Genomic DNA, 21105 nt, shown 5'->3' with positions numbered 1-21105 from the left:
AACAGGTCTTAATTTACAATTTTGTAATTTTTATGGTCTATTTTACAATTTTCTCAAGAAAAAATTTTTCTGATGAGTAAATATATTCTTTTTTTTTGGACCAGCGATGAGCACCACCTCTACCACCTTTAATCTAGGCTTTGTTTGGGTGCTCCAAAACCGTGGTTTCAGAAGCACTTTTCCGCAAAACGAGGTAACCTCCTCCACATATTTACTTCGTAATCCGTAAAAGCACTTCTGAAACTATGGTTTGGTTTTTATCCAAACACTACCCTAATCAAATATAGTTTCTCTAGTTTGTTATAAAATCTTGATGTAGGATCGCATCATTGGGCATCTTGTAATCTTAGTAGCAAGTGACCTAAATCCGCAAGCAGAAAATAGTCATAAATAACCTTCGAATCATCTAAACCCACAGTTTGAATCGGAAAATCTTAAATAAGTTTCTAGTAATTGCCAATTGGTTATAAATTATAATATATTTTTCATGGGTCGTGATGTAAAAAAGTAAGACGCACCAAGACCACGTCAAATTAAAAGGGGAAAAGAATTTATTCAAGAAGGGAAAAAAAACAAGAAAAAGCTGTACGCAGAGAAGGGAAAGTGAAGAGAAAGATCGCTTTGATTATAAATGTCAAAGAAAAAAGACAGCGAAAACAAAATTGCGTCTAAAGCCTATGAATCTCCGACCACAGATTGGAATTAAGCTTTGCAGGCCATGCTGCAAAGCCTGAAGAATATGCAAATGGCTATCTGCTTATTCTCCATTAACATCAGCACGGAATTTAGAAAATTAGAAAGTATATATATATGTGCTTGTTAAAAACAAGAATTACTAACAAAAATATAGTTGCTTCGTCACTGAGCAGCTTCTGGTTCAGAACCCACGATGGTTTGCTCACCCTCAACTACAGCAGCAACATCTGGTTTAAGCACATTAGTGGCACCATTAGCAGCCCCACCTTTGGCGGGAGAAGCAGGTTTAGTTTCTACAGCAGCCCCAGATGCAGTTGGCGTAGAGCTTTTACCTTGCTTTGCTTCTTTTTTATCATTCCCATCTTTGACTGCTTTATCATCCTTACCTTCTTTGGCATCTTTTGCATCTTTACCATCCTTGCCTTCTTTGGGTGGCATCATGTGAGGAGGAGGGTTCTGTTTAAGCTTGGAAATCATTTGGCGCATTCTTGAAAGATCAGTAGGTTTCCCAGGCTTTGGACCCTGAATCACGACAACGGAAGGCTTATTGCTCTCAGATTCTTTTTTACCTCTTCTCTTCTCAATATTGGGGACCTCACGAGGAATGATTTCTGCTATTGCTTTCCAGTAATGTTTGTGAGCTTCTTTGTGAAATTTCTCTTGGTTAGCCAAGTATAACTGCACAGATACTCATTGTTATTATTTTGCACAACAGCAAGGGAATGCACAATGAATTAATGCTTTAGAGAAGAAGAAATGGAAAGAATAAAGACAAGCAGTGCAGAAGAGGGAATCGGGAATCAACTTTACTAATTCTACCTTCTCTTTTTCCCTGTTGTTGGCTTTGTTTGTCTCACAATTGAGTCTCCTCTTCTCATAGAAAGATTGCTTATATTCCTCAGCTTCTTTAATAATCTGATTCCGCATTTCTTTTTCTCTTTTCTCCTTTTCCTCAAGATGTATTGCATTTTGTCTGGAACCAAAGCCAGGAAGATTGTACAGTCAGAAAAGCAAATCCCTTGAATAAGATACAATGTCAAGAGAAAAAGGGTTTGTATGAAAATTATACCATCTTCATTACCACAAAGATCAAGTTTAATTATAAGCACTTGGACATCTAGTTTCCTATAGTACAAGGGACCACACATTGGGAGCAAGAACTACGCTGCAAAAAATATCACTAAATCTTCAAAATGTTTATGCTACAAACAAAAATTTCTAAATTGTCAAATGATTTTCTAAATGAAAACTGTCTTGTCTCTAAAGTCAAAGACACCATCCTGAGTACAGGGTTCTTGATTTTACAATCTACAGACAGACCAACATTTGTGTCAGCTCTTTCACCTCCATTTATCCCATCCCAACAAAACCACATAAATCGGTTAGGTTCTGTTTATCAACCCGTAAGATTGGAAGCCTGTTGATGGGGAAGGAAAACCGTAACAAGAGATCTCGCTAAAAACAAAACAAAACATTCATTAACAAATGTAAAATGAATGACAAGAGTACGAGATAAAACAATTTTCATTTATGGCTTTCGTTGTGGAAAAGACACAAAAACATATGACTAAAGGTTCATAGGGCAGTGAAATATTCGGTGAGCATTGAAAATCTGTTCATGATCCAGCATGACAAGAAATCGAAGAAGGAAAAAGAAAGTAAACAAGATCAATGATAAGATCCATGAAATCCCACCGTCGCCATTCGCGTCTTGCAAAACCTTCGTCCTGCATTTGGCTCGGGTCTGGAAGTAAAGGACCATCGGAAGTGAAGATTTTATCGCTGCCATTTTCGTATGCATTTCCACGACCATTCGTCTCAAGCCCGGACGGTTCAAACGGCGACGCATAATCCTGGTTGGGCGTCGAAATCCCGAATCCGCCTGCATCTGCAGAATGTACGTTCTCACCATAGTTGACATCATCCATGCTGAGGTGGCCGTGGAGGTCGGAGGAAGGGCCATACTCGCTCGCAGGTGGGGGTTCGCTGAAGACGTCAGAAGCAGCATATGTGGATTCGTAACGCTGAGAAGAGAGGCCCGGGTCGAGGCCCGAATAGCCATCATCGTCGAAGGGTTGCACCGGCGGCGATTGATGTGGGTGATCGTCTCCGTCGTTACCAAATGAGTCGAAGGACGCCATTTCTGAAATTCAAAATCTCTCTTTTCTGAGTGACCTATAGATGTGTCGGGAGAGAAAGTGAGGATTTTCTCGGAAACTGATAACGTTGAGATCGGATCGAGAGTCTCAGCCTTTGAACGAACGACGATGAGAGTGGGAGAGAATTGAATATTCAAACTTGGTTATATATACGCATTGTGAGATACCGCCACGAGGACTGGTTCGTTGCTCATACCCCCAACATTCTCTGTGCCTGTTTATGCTCTAAGAATAGTATCAGGAAATATAATTAGCCACACGAAATCTTACAGGTCCTTAACAATATTATACCTCCAAGACTCAAAAATAAATACTTCGAAGACCCCTCAATTATGTTTTATAAATTTCAGGTATACTTCTCATTAATCAACCTAGTATTCAGTCTTCGCATATCTGTCGTCTCAAAGGAACCCTGGCCTCTGCACCACCAACTCACAGATTCATTTTGTGAACTTGTGAAAGTTACTAATCACCATATTTCATCTTTCTGGAAGCAAAATGTAGTTGCTGCTCATAGCTCATCAAACCTCTGTGGCCCATGAACAGAGAAATTTAGTTCAAGTTCCTTCCCATAGAAACGAAACAACAGAAATGCCTGCCTTTAAGATGAAGGAACGTTGACATGTTGATGAACAGTTGGTGGACCTGTCAAATTCTCCTGAAATATTTCATAGGCAAACTTAAAAGCAAACAGTCACCTGCCATTTCTATGGACTGTGCTGCTCTATTTCAAATAATGAAAATAGTAATAGCCCAAAAGAAAATAAAAATTGTATATTTTTTATTTATTTATCTTCATTTTAAGTAGTTTAGATTATTTAACCGGTTCTCTATTATAGTAATTAGCAGATATATAATATTTATCAAAAAAAGTAGTAGATCTATAATTTTCAACAACTCTGAGCCGCCAATGACCAACCTCGTGTGATGTGAAGGTATATGATTGTTGAGATTGCCCTTTCCTTTGCAAGTGAAAAGCTTGCACATGGCAAGCACGACTGGTATTCCATTTGAATCACACCACGTTGCTTCTGTCCATCGCTAGGATGACGGCCAAAGCAAACATTAATCTGTATCAACACACTGGAAAAGGACTGCGAAGTGTTTTTGGACTGACATAAGAATCAAAATGATAATCCATAACAACTGAAACATTAAAATACAGCGGAAAAAACACCATTTATATGACACAATATTAGGAACAAAGTACAACCCTGCCTTGAATGATTTTGCAATTGAAGCCATTGACTTGTCCTTCTTTCTCGTTTCCCGCTAACAGCTTTTATAATGAGTCTCAGGTCAATGCACCTGGAAGATGGATTTAATTTAGAGGACTATGAGAATGTTTATTACCAGCTGAGTTATCTGAAGCAGGACTAGATTTCAGATTAAAAAAGTAAATAAGTTACGCATTGTGCTTCCATCTGCATCATAAATTCGGGAAGTTAGTTTGAGGAAACCCACAAAACATGGGTAATAACACAACTTGAAATATTGATGACTCATGTTGAATACGGATCTCTGGTCAGAGATGTTGCTTACTTTCAGTTAACAGTGTTAATGAAATAACACAACATGACTCCAGGAGTAAGCAGCCATGCCAGATTCAGGTTATGATTATAAATATGCAATGTGTAGGTCAAACTGTAATTTTAAAGAAATATACTTTGATGTCACAAAATAGTCACTCAAAGTGATACAAAACGGAAAGTATATTAGAAACTGATATAGCAGATCCAGATTATGGTTGGTGTAAAGCAAGGTCTAAATTTAGACAGAGATAAGCTTTTTTCCGTCAAATGATCACAATGCAGGTACGAAGCAAAAAAGTGTGGCAGAAACCGATATATCAGGAATAATATAAAGAATATCAATTTTCATTTCATCCCTTAATGAAGTACGTACAAATTATTTTGCTATTATATGTCACAGAACATCTCAACAGATCCGCCTAAAGCCAAATACATATACAGCGATTATAGATATATTTGTAGATCAAAGAAATAAAAATGATTGTGCGACTGGGAAAAGTTTGTGTATGCCTAAAGATAGCAGTTTGTTGATCACTTTTCAGGTTTCTTTTTGTCCCTTGTAAACTCAATATTCTCAGTCTGCAGATGATCATCTATCCAGCAAAGTTCTTGCCGGAATTGCGAATGGAAGATGCTTGAATATAACATCTGATGATATCACATCCTCTTTCAAGCCCATCAAAGGGCCATGCCGTGCGTAAAGTTGCAGCTGGGGGGAAAAAAGTATTAATTTGTTGAACCAGTTTTGTTCCGCACAAGCTGTTCAACATCTCCTAGCTCCATTTCATTCCGTTGCCCCTCATATTCCTTCTGAAACAGCAACTCTATCTGCTCCAGTGACTTTCCTTTTGTCTCTGGGACCAACATGTGGACAAAGGCAACAGCAATAGCAGAAATAACAGCAAACAGAAAGAATATTCCGCCAAAACCAATTGCGTTGGCAATAGACAGAAAAGACATAGCTACAATGCCACTGCAGATTCTATTACCCACAGCACCAAGCGCTGATGCTTGAGCACGTACTCTTAGAGGGAAGATCTCAGATGACACGACCCAGCAAACAGGTCCTAATCCAATAGAAAAGAAAGCCACATTCCCACAGACAAAGAGAATTGCCATCACAATCACAAGTGATCCTTTTCCGATGAAAGAAAGACTGACCCCTAAGATGAACAAGCACACTGTCATGCCAATTGTGCTTGTGTAGAGCAAGGGCTTCCTTCCAAGTTTGTCAATAAGAATGATGGCTACCAATATAAAGATGGTCTTTGTTATACCTACAGCAACAGTAGCTGCTAAAAGTTTTGCATTATCCTCAATACCAGCTGCTTTGAAGATTTCAGGACTGTAGTACACGGTTGCATCTATTCCTGATATTTGTTGAAAACATTGAATACCAATCCCGGTAACGAGCATCCGACGAAGGGGAGGAGGAGGAGATAGTAGTTCACGCCACACAGGTTTCTCGTGATCAGAATTAGCAAATTCAGCAGCCTGCTGTATTTCTGCGAGTCTCTCCTCCACTTCTTTCTCATATTCATTTGTCCTTAACAGCACTTCTCTTGCTTCTTCTATTCGGTTCTTTATCACCAACCACCTTGGTGACTCTGGAATGACAAAGAGAGCAAAGCCGATGAAGACTGAGGGCAGTATTCCCACAGCAAGCATTATCCTCCAATTTATGTGCGGTGAAAGGCCAGCGAACGCATAATTTGACACATAGCCAAGCAAAATTCCAACGTTTATAAAAATCTCAGGGAAGCTAGTCATAGTGCCTCTAGTGACGTTCGGTGATATCTCGGCGATATATATTGGGGATATCATAACTCCAAAACCTATCCCGATACCGGCTAAAAGTCTTCCTACCAGAAGTATTGGAAAGGAAGGAGCTAGAGTCATAATAAGTGCGCCTGTTTGAAAGACAACAGCAGCTAAGGCCATCGTCCATTTTCTGCCGATAATATCAGATGTTCTTCCACCACCCAGACTACCCAGAAGAGAAACAATGCTCAGAATACCAACCAGAAATTCTACTTTCACCTCAGATATCTTCAGATCTTCTTTGATAAATATAATTGCTCCACTCATGACGCCTACATCTGCAGATCAGGAGAAAAAACCAACTCTATCAACATATTATATACATGAAGCCAAACCAGGATCAGAAATAGAGCTTGAAATAAAAATGATGTTTTATGACAATTTCATACACTATTAGGCAAAAGTAGAAGAAAGTCAAAGCCTGGAAACGTTGGATTGAAAATCTCTTTCACACTCTCATTTTCTGCTATCTTGGACAATAAAATTCGCAGATGAATCAGAAGGGTACTTCTTTGCCGCAAATTGTCTTGGCTATGGCGAGGTTTCTATAGGTTGTTTATAAAATATAACCGAATTGGTCTGGATAGGCTACATAACAAAGACATGTGGGGAATAGAAGCTTGATAAAAATTAAAAAAACATCAAGAAGATGGAATACCGTACTACATGATAAATGGGGCGGCAGCAAGACCCAAATCGAAGTGGTAAAAGGGCAAAATTGGGCAAAGAGAATGATAGCATAATATTACCATAGCCCAGAAGGACATTGTTGAGGGAAGCAAAGACGGCACAGGCAAGAACATAATTCCTGGTACTAGTCCTCCTATCTTGCTGATATTGTTGGTGCAAAACATCGTCGGAGTCCTCATGAAGCTCGGAGTGCATCCTCTTGTACTTGTTCTTTGCACCCAAGGGGATTCCAGAGAGCCCCATTTCGCCGTTCCCATTTTCCTGGAACCCCATGTTGTCGGCTTTGCTCTATCTGATTGTATATGCCCACAGTCTCGTAGTATCCAAAGATGGTGTTCTTAGACTACTACGACATACTATGAAACTGGAAAAAGCTTCGAATGGGATTTTAGATCTGAGGGAAAAGAACGACGCGGAAATGGAAGGACAAGACTAGGCAACAAGAGGGACCTCCCTTTTTGACAAGAAAGCAAGCAAAGGCGACCCCACTGTTCATCCAATATTTTACATTTTTACCAAATAGCTTACGTTACATGTGCCATTGAAGACATCACAAGGATTTGACCTCCTACTTTTCTTAAGCTTAAATGGCGCTTTCCGGGCAACAGCTGTGCTGCGCCTCCTGTGAAAAATATGATTAATTGTTGCTTTCTGGCTTTCCGCGGGAATTAATTTAACAACCAAACATAAATGTTGATTGGCTCCTAAAGAAATGTATTTTAAATAGGTCGGAGGTTGGAACTTCAAACTATATTTTATATTCATTTTATAATGCATCTCCGTTTCCTTCCATTGGTTTAAAGATATTCTTGTACTGTGTTTTGTCTTAACTCCGATCCCAATTGGATAATCAAATGCATTGAAAAGTTAGTCACCTCTGACGTGGAATCTAGAAATATTTAACTATCCTGTGGAAATTGCGATCGCGAAAGGTGAAGGCCTGAAGGTATCCATGAAACGTGGGCTTCGCCGGTATTATTATTTATTATATTATGCTGCTGTTAAATCTTTGCATATTCTATCAAAATTAATTTGATTCTTGAAATTAACATGACTGGATGAATAAGATAGCATTAAAAAGGGTGAATTAATTCAGATGTTACAAATTCGCTTTGATGAGTGCATTCAAAGATAAAAATCTTAAGAGATATATTTTTTAAGAAAATAAAATTCTATAATTAGTTTAATATTTAAACGAGGATGGCGATAAAATTGAGGATATATCATTAGGAATTCAGATTATGATTATGTTAGATATTTTTAGGAAAACAATATTGTTATCCACACCTTAACACACGTGCATAATTGTTATTATTAATATTACATTCATTGCTTAACGTAAGAACTAGTTTGATTTGTAATCTGATCCTAAATATAAGACTCAATTTATTTATCTTTTATATTTATCTATTTTTTACAAAATAGTCCATACAATAGTTGCACATATTAAATATCTATCAAATAGTAATCCTAATCAATATACGCGATTAGCAAAAGTATTTTAGGGAATACAAGATCTATTTATTATAAATAATTAGTTTAATTAATTTTTTTAATCTACTCTAATTAATCAACTACTCTTATACTAAGAATTGGAGGTAGTACTATTTATTTATTTTCCATATGATTAAACAGTGAAACTTCAAATTATAAAGATGATTTGGATAGGATGCAGAAAATGAATTAACCAATTAATGGTAATTGGTAAACCCTTCTTTCTTCGTTCCTTCTTTTTTTTTTTTGGGGGTTTGGTGTTGTCATGCTTATCTAACCTTGTTGAAATTAAATGTTTAAAAAGAACAATCAAACAAATGAGACCAAGTCTTCGATAACGACACAAACACCAAGTCATCTGTAAATTTAAAATTTAAATTAGGCAAATTATAGGATATTTCTCAAAATCGGCAGAATTAGTTAATTAATGACTGATAATAGATTATTTCATTTTAGTTAATACCTCGTTGTTATTCTCTCCCATTCGAGTCAAAAACAACAAAAAATTATTTTTCTTATTATCGACCAACTAGCGACATTATAAAATTACATTAAAATATAATAATGATTATAAAATTGTATTAACAACTTTGCATCTAAGAAAATTTAATCTTAAGTCACAGAAGCCCGTTATAAGCGGCCATTGATTGAGTTGACTTGAGCATTCAACAGTTGACTTGAGTTTTAAATTATAAATGAAGATAAGTACTTCCCTTTAATACGGTATTATCTCCTGTCATTAATATAATATCTTATTTGATTTTTATTTTGATTTTAAATATAAGACCCAAATTCACTTTGTCTCTCATATTTATACTTTTTTTTTCAAAAAAATTCTTCTAATAATGATAGTTATACCCAATACACTTAATTAAGAAAGATATTTTAGAAAAGACAACACTTATTCATTACAAATAACTAACTTAACTTATTTCTTGAATCTCCTCAAATTAGTCAATTAGCTCTTATAATTAGGACAGAAGGTTATATTAAGATTCCCGCCCACGGCCTACCTTCTGCGACCAATTAATTTATAGAAAACTAAATGAAGTTTGATTATCTTCCGCTCATATTCCGCTCCATGCAACTTCAGATTCCGCAATTTCTAGAATTTTATTTGAAGCCCATAAATTTGGTTTAATGGTTAAAATATAAAATAGTCATAGTTTGCCGTTTGCGAGATTTTTAAGTCCTTTTAATAAATAATATATATGAGGTTAAAAAAAACACCCCAATAACACAGGCTTGACGTATTTATGCGTCCTGAAGTAACTACGAGTTTTTATTTTTTATTTTTTAATAATCAATGGCCGTTACCCCTAAAAAAAAAAAATCAATGGCCAGATGCAGATTGTGGATTTACTAACTCTTACATTACTTCAAATGGGTCAAAGTTTGGGGGAATCGTAACATTCATCCAATTGTTCACAGTCAACTGTTAGAAAAACATATTCCAAATTTAAAAAAATGACGTATTCAAGTTTGAAAATAAATAACATTTTTTTAATAATTTATGCCTTAGGCACCCGACGTAAATCTGTTTCATTCAACGCGAAAATTTATGGAATTTTCGCCCCCAGCAATACGGTAAAATTTTTAATAGGGGATTTTTTTTTTTTTCTTAAATATATTCATTGTAAAATTCATACATACACATGTACTTTTAATTAAGACATGCGAAACCAAACCTCATCAAATTAAATTAAATAAACTTGGTCTTTTAATTTTTTTCTTCTTCAGTTTGGTTTGATTAATCAGTTGAACTATTCTAGACTATTCAGTTCACTAACTATAAACAACCTAATATCCAAACCCTTCATGATGTGATGTTCCTTTAAAAAAGGAAAAAAAAAAACTAATAGCTAACACTTCAATCAAACATCAAATGTCATTAACTCATCCTACATGAAACATCCATTGTGTTTTTATCCAAGTTTTTTGTTTGTTTGATTTTTTTTTTCCGGTGAAAAAAAAAATCAAACAAACAAAAACTTGGATAAAAAACCAATGGATGTTTCATGTAGGATAGTTAATGACATTGTTGGGGGTTTTGTTGCTTAAGCATTGACTTTAAATTTTATCTAAGTTGACGAATATTCTATTTTATATCCATGTGAAAGTAGATATGAATATTGTTGGCCCAAAAAAATGAACTTAATTAAGATAAAGTCAGCTATCAACATCTCTTTAATGATTCTTAAAAAATTATTTAAAAGTCAACAAAGTTAGGCCCATTTGAGCCCAACGCAGCCATCTAAGCCTCCCGAATCAGACACTAACAGCTCCATCGGGATTTTATTTTTATATTATAAAATATAAAATCTTATATTTAAAGCCGGAAATAATATATATAGTTCTCTTCTATTTTCTTCAATTATATTTTGGTAATTTACTTTTAATTTTTTTCATAGCTCATAAATTCATTATTTTTTATAAAGAGTATGAACCCCTTGATTAAAAAAAAAAAAAGTACTAAGAAAAACGTTTGGTATTATTTGGGTTATAAAGCTCCAGCCAGTTATTTGATTTTCAGTATTTCCCATCCTTATCCTTCCTTCGGATTGGACATACTTAATTTTAAATTCTCAACATTAACGACTTTTTACCGTATTGATATAACTTACCGAAAAAATATTGACATAATTTACACTTTGAATCTTTGAATTTGACAGTGAAAACTTGAGTCACTTTTCTTTTTTGCCAAATCATTATTACGGTCCCTAATATAAGACCCTGTTTAACTTTTATATTGATCCTAAATATAAGACCCAAATCTATTTTGTCTCTCATATTTACTCAATTTTTTTCAAGATAGTCCCTCTAATAATTATAATTTTAGCTAATATACTTGATTAATAAAGATATTTTAGAAAAAAAAACCTATTTATTACGAATACCTACCTAAACTTCTTTTTTTAATTTTCTCAAATTAGTCAACTAGTTCTTATAATTAAGACTGGAGATAGTATTATTTAGTGTCTACAAATAATATTGAGAATTAGATGATTTGATATTCATTTCATTTCAATATTAATAATAAAACTGCAACGAAATTACATAATTAGACATCAAAATCATCCAACAAACCATTTAATAGTGATACTTACTGAAAATATCACCTTTATAATAGAAGATGAAATTGTGCCCCCAAAAACATAAAAGAAGTTGGCAATGTTTTGTTGTCTCGGACTGGGTTACTGCTGAAATGAAATCCAACTTTTCAGCCCTTCGCTGGGCCTCTGACAAAGCCCAGAAAAACTGCCTTAACCGCACAAAGCCGGGTACTTTACTTATAAAATGTAAATAATCTCTACATCCCGGATATAAAATTTAATTAAAAATATAAATTGATCTTAATCATAAGACGCTACATTTTACCCCAAATAATATATAGTAATTAAAAATATTAAGAATTTTTTTTATTAAATGATAGTTTTAATATGCATGACTAATATGAGTATTTTAAAGAAGCTATCATTCATTTATTATAAATAATTATTTTTTTAATATCTGTCAATTAGTTATATAATTATTATATTAAGAAATCAAATTAATATAAATAAAGTGATTAGATTCTTTTTATATATATAATTTTTTCATGGTGGTCAATTTCAAACTTTATATAATACGTAATATATATATGTATATATAAAAAATTAGTTGTTATTTTTCGTCTGTCTGTTAAATTTACGGAGGAAAACTATATCTAAACAATTCAGATATGAGAAAATATACGTTGAAAATTTTAAAAGTCACAGTTATGCTTAACAATGCAAGTTATCATCAAACTTTATATGATATTTTATATAATCATTATCATTAATATATTTTCAAAAAAAATATAAAATTTTAAATTGCTATAGATTTTTTAGTATATAGTGTTATTAACTTTAAATCTCTGACCAAAAAAAAACTTTAAATCAATATGCCAATGGAACCGAAAAAAACAGAGCTTTATGGAGAGGGAAGTCACAAAAGCATCTCCTTCTGCCATGTTCATGCTCCAAACTACAAGCTACTACCTAACATCCTCATAAGGCTCATGTAGCTTGATATCTCTCGTGTCTTCTGAGTTCTGAGAGGCCTGGAAATAAATAACATGTCGTCTTATCACCTACAGAAACTTGAGCTGTATCTTAGTATGTAGCTCAGACAAGATGCAGGATTTTGATGCTGAGAATAAGGTCTCAATTTTTAAATGGAAACATCAATCTTAATCCCTGCAGGAGAAAGGTTTCATGAGACAAGCAGAGGAGGAAGCGGAGGCATAATCTGGTCCTGTCTTGTCTTCTTGTCTCTCAGCATTATTAGCATCATCGAAGTCTTGCTGGTTTGGATTCACAAAAGGAAACTGTGACTGAAACAGAAGATGGTTGGTGCTGTCTAAATCATCCCACACAGCGCTCTCGGGTCCCCAGCCTTGTGGAATCGTGTTGTACCAAGCCTCCATGTCTCCCAAACCCACTTTCTCTGCCTCTGAAAGACCTCCCTCTGCTGTATTACCTCTAGCAGTTTCCTGAACCTCGTGATTCTCTTCTGGTTCAGGCTGCTTTGAGGACGAGGAGGAAGAAGCAGTTGAATGGGGAGCTTTATTGAGAAAGAGATCGGGGAAATTGAGCCTAGCATTCTCTCCTCTGAGCTTAAAGGCCTCACGATCATAAGCCAAAGCAGCATCTTCTGCAGTGTCAAATGTGCCTAACCAGAGGCGATTTCTACTGTTAGGAAGACGAATCTCAGCCACCCATTTGCCCCAGTGGCGTTGCCTCACTCCCCTGTATAGCTTAGTAGTGTGCAATGGCCGAAGAGGCGTCTGCCGCCGCTGATGATGATCACGTTCTGGGTCTGATCCTAAAAACGGTGGGCATGCGAAAGACTTCAAGGGCTGATAAGTTGTGGCTGTAGATTGGTAGGGAGACTCATCAAGGGCAAAGGGAAACGTGATACTTGAAGAAGACGATGAAGGAGGTGGAGGCAGAGTGAGAGAAACAGAGGGATGGCATAGGATTTGACGCTCAGGGCTACAGATTCTTTTGAGAGGCCTATCTGACTTGTGAGCTTCATCATAAACTGACTTCCATGCTTGCCTCTGAAAGCTCGAGTCTCGAATTTCTCCCATTTGAGTACCATCAACACCATTGGTGAATCTATCCATCTCAGAAACAGAGACTTTTTGGGTGTTGTACGCAGAGAAAAGAGATGGATGAAGAAGCTGATCAAAATGAACAGAAATACAAGAGTCTAAAACTCTGAGGATCCTGATTCAGTGTAGTCAAGCTAACAAGGAAAATTTAAAAGGAAAAAAAACAGAGAATTTTGAAGTCTGGGTTTTGAACTTTTGATTTAGAGAGTTAATCCAATCAAATCAAAATCAAAAGTGAGAAAAAAAAGAAAAAGAAAAAGAATGGGATTACCAAAACTCAAAATCTCGGCTTTGGACCGAACCATCTTCAATCTCAAGCAAAACATGAAGAATGGAGAGATTTCTTGCGGGGGACACAGAGTACGGGGCAGAGAGGTTTATATAGGAATGATATGGAAAGAATCGAAAGGGAACAAGGATCTGCATTAGTACAAGGTTCAAGTTGTGACCACGTCATTATTTCAGACAGCCACTAAAATTTCACAGAATTTAAGTCTTTAAAATCGTTCTTTTCCCCCTCAAAAGGTATGTGAATGCGGGTGTACTAGGTTTTATGACCTCGTACGTCGCCCTTAAAAGATGGATTACATTTGAATGCTTCTATAATTGGGTGAATAAAATTATACTTGTGACTTGTGAGAAGTGATGGCGTGCTCTGTCTCAGTCCAAAATATGCAATAATTAAATTATTACAGTAACGCCGTATTCTTAGTATTAATTAAATTCCTTTCTCCACCATCATTCCATCACTTTGAGTAGTCAGAATTTACTTAATTAACAACAACATGTGACCAAGAGCTAAAAGAAGCTCACTAAGCATCTTATTAATGACATGATTTGCATTACATGGAGCATATTCACGTACAAAAAGTTACCGACGATCCTGTTTGCCTATACGTAAATGGAAATTTCGAAAACTTTGATGAAAGATTAATAACCAAAGGAGCCAGGTTCCATCAATTCCCAAGTTTCACTTTCGGTGAGTACAGTAGGATGTGCGATCCTCCTTGTTAAGTCGGTGAAAATAGGTCCAAGTCGGTGGCCTATTTTCAACCATAGCGGCAGTACAAAGATTTCATCATAACTATCATGTGTTTTTTAAGAATAAAAAACGATTTTAAGTGAGTTAGCGAATAATTAATTATATTCATATTTTTGGCCATCCGAATAATTAATTAATAATTCATAGATAGGGCGTTAAGACTTATGCTAGCTAACTAATATAATAATAAAGTCAGAAAAATGAGCCAAACTCATCAGGCCGGCTCATTTAAGCCTGAAAATTATGAAAGTTGGGTTTAAAAATTTTCTCTTTAAATGGAAAACAAGCCTTATAGGGCCGAGGGTTTAAACTGGCCGATCCATTTAAACTCTTTTATAATTTTTTTGTGTAATTACAATATTATTAATTTTTTATATTGTTAATGATAATTCAAATATTTAGTTATTATTATCATTTTAAAATTAAATTTCACAGAATGGTTTGATTTATTTAGTTTTAGACAATAATTTGTCTAATTAAATTTTTAAAAGATATGTTAATTTGGACTTTAATAATGATTTGATTTATATTATATGCGTTGATATTTTTAAACTATATATATTTGATAAAAGAGTATTTTTATACTACCTCTGGTCCTAATTATAAAAGCTAGTTGACTAATTTGAGGGGTTAAGAAAAGAAGTTAAGTTAGTTTTTCGTAATAAATGTGTATTGTCTTTCCTAAAATATCTTTACTAATCAAGTATATTGGCCAAAACTATTATTGTTAGAAGGATTACCATAGAAAAGAATAAATAAATATGAGAGATAAAGTGGATTGAAGTCTTATAATTAGGACCAAAATAAAAGTCAAACAAGGTTTTATATTAAGGACCTGAGATAGTACTTATATAACTTCTGATTCTATAATTTGAATTAGAAATTTATGAGTTTCAACAATAATGTTTCTCAAACTAAAGTAAAATAATAGTTAGACTGCAAAATTTAAAAGTGAAATTCTTATAAAGAAAAAAAACTTGATATTTTTGTTACGAAATAAAAGCAGAATTATAAAGAAGAGTAATTGATTATAGTGATGATGAAGTTTCAAAAAATTAATAATAGTATTTGTTTATTGCACATTTACACTACAGATGAAACTTTTGAATGTTGTTATCTTATTAATGAATATTTTAGATGTTATTGGATATTAATAGATATTTATATATGATGATATTTTGTATTTGTGACTTAATTTTATTTATATTTATGTTTTATATCAATAATTTTATTGGTTTATGTTCTTTCTTTCTTTTTTTTAACAAAAATGTGAAAAATTTGGAAAATAACATTTTTTCTTAAATGGGCCGAAAGCTTGCCAACCGACCATGAGCCCGTTAGCTTAAGGGTTAGGCCTAACACATTGAGATATTTTTAAAATTTTCGTCTTGTAAGACTGACCTTTTTAAGCCTGCCAACCCTACAGGGCCGGCCCGTATTCCCACCTCTATATAATAAGTGAAGTTATTATTATTTATTATATCGAGTTGTTCAATCACATATAGTCATGTGTTTTATTTTTGTGTGTGTGAATTTATAATTATGTGACATTAAATGCTAATATTCTAAAAATAAAACATATGGCTATGTGTGATTGGAAATTAAGATTTAATACAATAGATATAAATAATAAATAACTTGACCTAAATATCGTCCACGTTAGTTTAGGAGGATTTTTTGTTGGATTTATGGAGTTCGCAAACCATGAGTCGCGGCTTTATCACGTCCATGTTTCATTACATTTTGACATTCTTATAATTTCATTGATTTCAGATTTTGTAGGTTTTTTAACGAGTCACCTAAAATTATAGAGGCCTTATTAAAAATTAAGTGAAGCCATAAAAGCGTAATAAAAAGAAAAAAACTATAGAAATGTGATTGAACATCAATGAAATTATAAGGATACGATGAGGGAAAATTTTTTAAAAAAACTCTTATTAAAAATTAAGTGAAATTAAGGATTTACAAACTAATTTTTCTCATTAAATGTTCTGATCCGTAAAAGATAATGCTTATTGTGAGGAGAAGTTTATGATTCATGAGAGTCTAAACTATATGGACAGTAACTCTATCAGTGAAAGTATACTCACTAGAGTTATTAGATGTTGGTGATGGGAATCTTGGAGAATCCAAGAATCACATTATGTAGTAGTGGATATTGAAATCTCAAAGGAATTACTACTAGCTATTGATGAAAATTCATTGGATGCTATTGTTAGGTCAATTTATGGTGACGTATTTGCTAATTTCACAAGCAATGAGTACTTTAATGATAGAGTCATACTTGCACCAATAGTTGAGATGATCAACCAAATCAACGATCATATGTGTTCTTTGTTGTCAGGGGAGCCATATGAGTTCATAAGCTATAATTCAATTTGCAAATCCACTGCAGATGCCAATAGTTTTGATGACTTATATGCTACTGAATTCTTAAACACATTTAGTTACTTTGGTATGCCACCACACAAGTTGATATTGAAAGTTAAAGCACCTATTATGTCGTTGAGAAATATTGATCAAGCAGCTGACTTGTGTAATGAGACACGATTACAAACTTCTCAAGTTGGCAAATGAGTCATTGAATTGATAACATTGAATGGTAATCAGCCAAACCAAAAGGTATTGATTCGTAGAATAGACATGAATCCTTTAAAAAATAGATGACCATTTTGTATGCAAAGGAGGCAGTTTCCTATCATCTTGACATTTGTTATGATAATTAACAAAAGTTAAGGCAATTTCTAAATCACGTTGGGTTATTTTTATGTAAGCTGGCCTTCTCACATGGGTAATTATATGTTGTTTTGTCTAGAGTTAGATCCTTAGAGGGATTGAAGATTATAATAAATAAATATGAATCATGGTACATTTTCTGGGAGGACAAAAAATATAATGTATCACGAGATATTTCAAAATCTCGATGCGTCATTGGCATGAAATGTGATGAATGAAATGGTGAAAGTATGTGAGATGAGATGATGAAATGAAATGTAATTTAAAATGAAACTGAAACAAAATGTTTAAGGTACTTGTGCCCACGGATAAGACCATAAACGTACACCCCAGTGACTTTTTGAGGGGCAGATATCTTGTTCTTTTGCATATCACTAGATTTCTTAAGGACTGATGGCAACCCAAAAAAAAAAAAGGAGTTTCTGAAGGATATTTTTGCAAACTCAACAAGGTAAATCAATACAACAACGCACAAATAAAGCTATTCGAATGGGAAGATTAAATAAAAAAAATGGATATACTACGCGTGCCTCCTATTCTACCTTTGAGTTTCTTAAGTGGCCACAGAGGTCACTTTGTTCTGGAGATGTTCTCTCTTGAGAGCGTTGAACTTAGCAGCTAAATCATCATAGTCTGGCAACTTGGGATGAACATGGTTGGGATATTCAGGCGGACATGAATACATCCTCATCATCTTGTCCCTTCGAGTTTTATGCCGCTCTGGGGGCATCGTCACAGCTCTTGCGTACGCTTCTGGTGTTCCATTCTTCTGCTTCTCTGTTTTGTTACAATCTGGGTACGTGAATACATTATATACTGCTCTCTGAGGAACGGAAACTAATTCCATTCCCTTGTTTGATTCTTCATTCGAAATGGGCTTTTCTTCACTTTGTATAGTTCTTATTCCTATGTTTGGATTCACCTGTAACCCTTCCAAACAGTCTCTACTGTCATCATGAACAGAGCAATAGCAGGGATTGTCCAAGCTGCAGGCATTTTGCTCCATTTCTGAAGAGTTATGCTGCTTCAGTCTCTTGTGGGCATAACCTGGTTGTGGAAGTGCTTCTATGAAGGCTTCTGGTGCTTTAAGTGGTAGCGAGAGCAAGTTCTGTGAGAAGAGGCATTTCTGGATGGCTTGTGATGATAGTATATCAAGCAGCCAATATCCATTATGCATTGGCTTTCAAGTGATGCTGATCTTCTTCTTATTCTTTTCTCACGTGCCCTCTTGCTCTTTCTAGAGCTCCTCGTGCTTGACTTGTCGCTTTCCGACTCCCTTTTATCCAAATTACTCTGATGACCATAATCCGATCGAGTTTGTTCTCTGAACTTCATTAGCCTTTGGTCACGAAAGGATCCATTTCTTGATGCAGAAGACTGAGGTTCCTCTATGTCATTATCATATGCTACCAATTCTCTCGTGTCTTTTGAACCAGGAAGGAGCTTAGAGATGTTCTGTACTTTCGCCATCTTTTGTAAAGGAAAGCTCTGAATATAGGGGAGATATTTCCGAACAGTAGAAATTATGGCAGAAACATCAGCTGCGTTAGATTCTCGCAGAAAACGAGGGCTAGTTGGCTTGAGCAACAACTTCTTGATAGGTGAATCAACGCAAATGATTTCTCTCTGTATCTCTTCAACCTCTGAAACGTGCATCTCTGGTTTGCCACCATCTTCCTCTACTTCATACTCTTTGATTTCTCTCTCCTGTTCAAAAGTGTTGAATGTAAATCCGGCGCCACTAGACTAGATAAACATATATAAAGGTGAAGATGGATCCAGAGGAATGAGCCATCTTCTCTGTTCTGTTTGTGTCTTTATCTCTTAAACCCTTTAGATTGTAATCTCCCCCCCCCCCCCCAAAATATAAAGAATTATTTCCTTCTTTACATCGCATATACAGTGGTCTAGCCGAAATGAATTACCTGCATTTGTTGCCAATCAGGATAGTACTCAATAGCCAAAACCTCTGGTTGGAGGCAGTGGTCTCTTGCTATTTCATCGACCACTCTGTACTTTACATCATACGGCACAGACTTTAGCGAGAGGCTCTCTATTAACTGCGATTATAAAGCATCATCACTATATATAAGCGCACATGATTTGATCTATAACTGTAATTGCATCAAATTTGAGGGAAGTTTTCTCATCTTCAATTGAAAAACCTGCTTGTTCACAAGATTCCCAGGAACTAGCTCCACAGCAGTAGTTGCAAACCTCTGGCCATAGCGCTGTCCAAAGAGCTTCCTGATGACAAAAAGCTCAGGAAGATCGCCAATCCTGGCAGACGCAAATATCAAACTCGAAACTGCTTCGTTGATGTCGTTTGGACAGTCCCTGTTTTAGGCAAGTTAGAGAGTAGTTAAAATGATTGTGCCGAACAAGAATCGAAGGAATCAGTTTGATCAAAGTCGTACTTGTGCCTTCGGATATAGGAGAGTTGGGTCTGGATAAATTCACAGAAGTGATCTAACAATTCATAAGCCCCGGATAAAGTTTCATCTTTGATTAGCTGCTCCACCTGAAATCCATAATATTTAGCCAGATTCATTGGAAACAGTAAAGAGGAACAAAAGAAGATCGAACTGCATGTAATTCCCAACGCAACTTGGTTGATTCAAAACCACCTTCCACTCAACCATGACTTAAGCCATTATTATTCTTGATGGAAAGATTTCCTTTTTAATTAAAACAGAGGATATGACAGGAGAGAGATACCGGAACGTCAACGATAAAGTGTCATGTCCGACGCATATAACATTTGTAGAACACACGCCATGAAACTTTAAATTTGACATCGAAGTCTCAAATTTTGATACATAATTATACCTAGGCTCTTTGTTCGTTTGTGTTCCATGTAAATGGCATTTACGTACCCGATTGACAGCAGATTCTTGATGGCCACACTTTATAAGCTCAGCGGCATCTTCACGTGACTGCCTCGCTATTGCCTGCCTCTTGTTCTTGAGCAGCTTGAGCCTGCACCTAGCTCTTTTGATCACCTTCTTGCTGAAACCCAGTTAAACAATTATAGGAGTAGTGAGGAGAAGCAGAAGATGAACAAGAATGAATCTGCCAAGTTTTCAACTTTTGACGTGAAGTTACCATTTAGAAGCCTTTGACCACCCAAACAAGATGTCCAACATGTCTAAAATCAGACGGTGGTCCGTCTGTTCTTCGGCTACGACATAAAACCAGGAAAAAGCGATAGGGTTTAAGCTGGTTTTGCAGAGAGGGGGAAAAAAGGAACCTCGAGAAGGATAAAGTCGTAGAGATGATGAAGAAGATGGAAGAATAACTGAAAGTGAAAAGACAGTTAAGTTGAGAGTTGTGGAGGAGAGTGGGGTTGAAAGAGGATACCTATGAAGAAGGGGACAGTTGTGGTCTGGTTGGAAAACTCCCCCACTCCGCCGGTTCCTTTGTGCACTTGTCATCTTCTTATGAGAAAGGCACGTTGCGGTATTAGTTTTAGAACGGATAAGATTATTCTCCAAGAAAACAATTTCACATAGATAATTTTATAGTTTAATTATTTTATTTTTGGTAATAAAGGGTTGGTTATGTTTTCTCTAATAAAAATATAAAGGGAGAATTGCAATTAGATCCCACTCAAGGGAATTAAATACAAAAAGGTCCCTTGAAATCATGAAATTATTCTGAAGTCCCAAGAGACCTTTTTGTAGTAAATTTTATTTGTTTAATTACCAAATTACCCTTCTTCTTTTTTTAAATTTGTATTGACAATTGAAAGAGCAGTGGTTGACAACTCAGGGTGCAAGGATTGACAACTATCGC

General features: G+C 35.3%; 3 protein-coding genes and 1 pseudogene across 3 annotated transcripts; all 4 read right to left on the bottom strand.

Moving 5' to 3' along the window:
• Nucleotides 1–599: 599 nt before the first annotated feature.
• On the bottom strand, nt 600–3630 carry LOC114763061 (clathrin light chain 1-like). Its single transcript, XM_028952661.1, has 3 exons — nt 2392–3630; nt 1470–1669; nt 600–1385 (listed from the first exon to the last, which is right to left on the bottom strand). The coding sequence occupies exons 1-3, from the start codon at nt 2835–2837 to the stop codon at nt 859–861; spliced, it is 1173 nt and encodes a 390-aa protein (XP_028808494.1). The 5' UTR covers nt 2838–3630; the 3' UTR covers nt 600–858.
• A 1072-nt stretch (nt 3631–4702) lies between these two features.
• LOC114763044 (probable polyol transporter 4) lies at nt 4703–7321 on the bottom strand. The gene is made up of 2 exons (XM_028952642.1): nt 6958–7321; nt 4703–6486 (listed from the first exon to the last, which is right to left on the bottom strand). The coding sequence occupies exons 1-2, from the start codon at nt 7169–7171 to the stop codon at nt 5114–5116; spliced, it is 1587 nt and encodes a 528-aa protein (XP_028808475.1). The 5' UTR covers nt 7172–7321; the 3' UTR covers nt 4703–5113.
• A 5009-nt stretch (nt 7322–12330) lies between these two features.
• On the bottom strand, nt 12331–13874 carry LOC114763073 (ethylene-responsive transcription factor ERF054-like). The gene is made up of 2 exons (XM_028952674.1): nt 13804–13874; nt 12331–13601 (listed from the first exon to the last, which is right to left on the bottom strand). The coding sequence occupies exon 2, from the start codon at nt 13542–13544 to the stop codon at nt 12606–12608; it is 939 nt and encodes a 312-aa protein (XP_028808507.1). The 5' UTR covers nt 13545–13601; nt 13804–13874; the 3' UTR covers nt 12331–12605.
• Nucleotides 13875–17863: 3989 nt separating this feature from the next.
• On the bottom strand, nt 17864–20641 carry LOC114763042 (uncharacterized; annotated as a pseudogene).
• Between the last annotated feature and the right edge of the window lie 464 nt (nt 20642–21105).

This window comes from Neltuma alba, unplaced genomic scaffold (genome assembly GCF_004799145.2).
Source record: "Neltuma alba isolate B1F8T4 unplaced genomic scaffold, ASM479914v2 tig00011251_pilon, whole genome shotgun sequence".
In the NCBI taxonomy this organism is placed as follows: domain Eukaryota; kingdom Viridiplantae; phylum Streptophyta; class Magnoliopsida; order Fabales; family Fabaceae; genus Neltuma; species Neltuma alba.
Note: the sequence above shows the minus strand (reverse complement) of the source record. Positions and strands in the feature narration are given on the sequence as shown.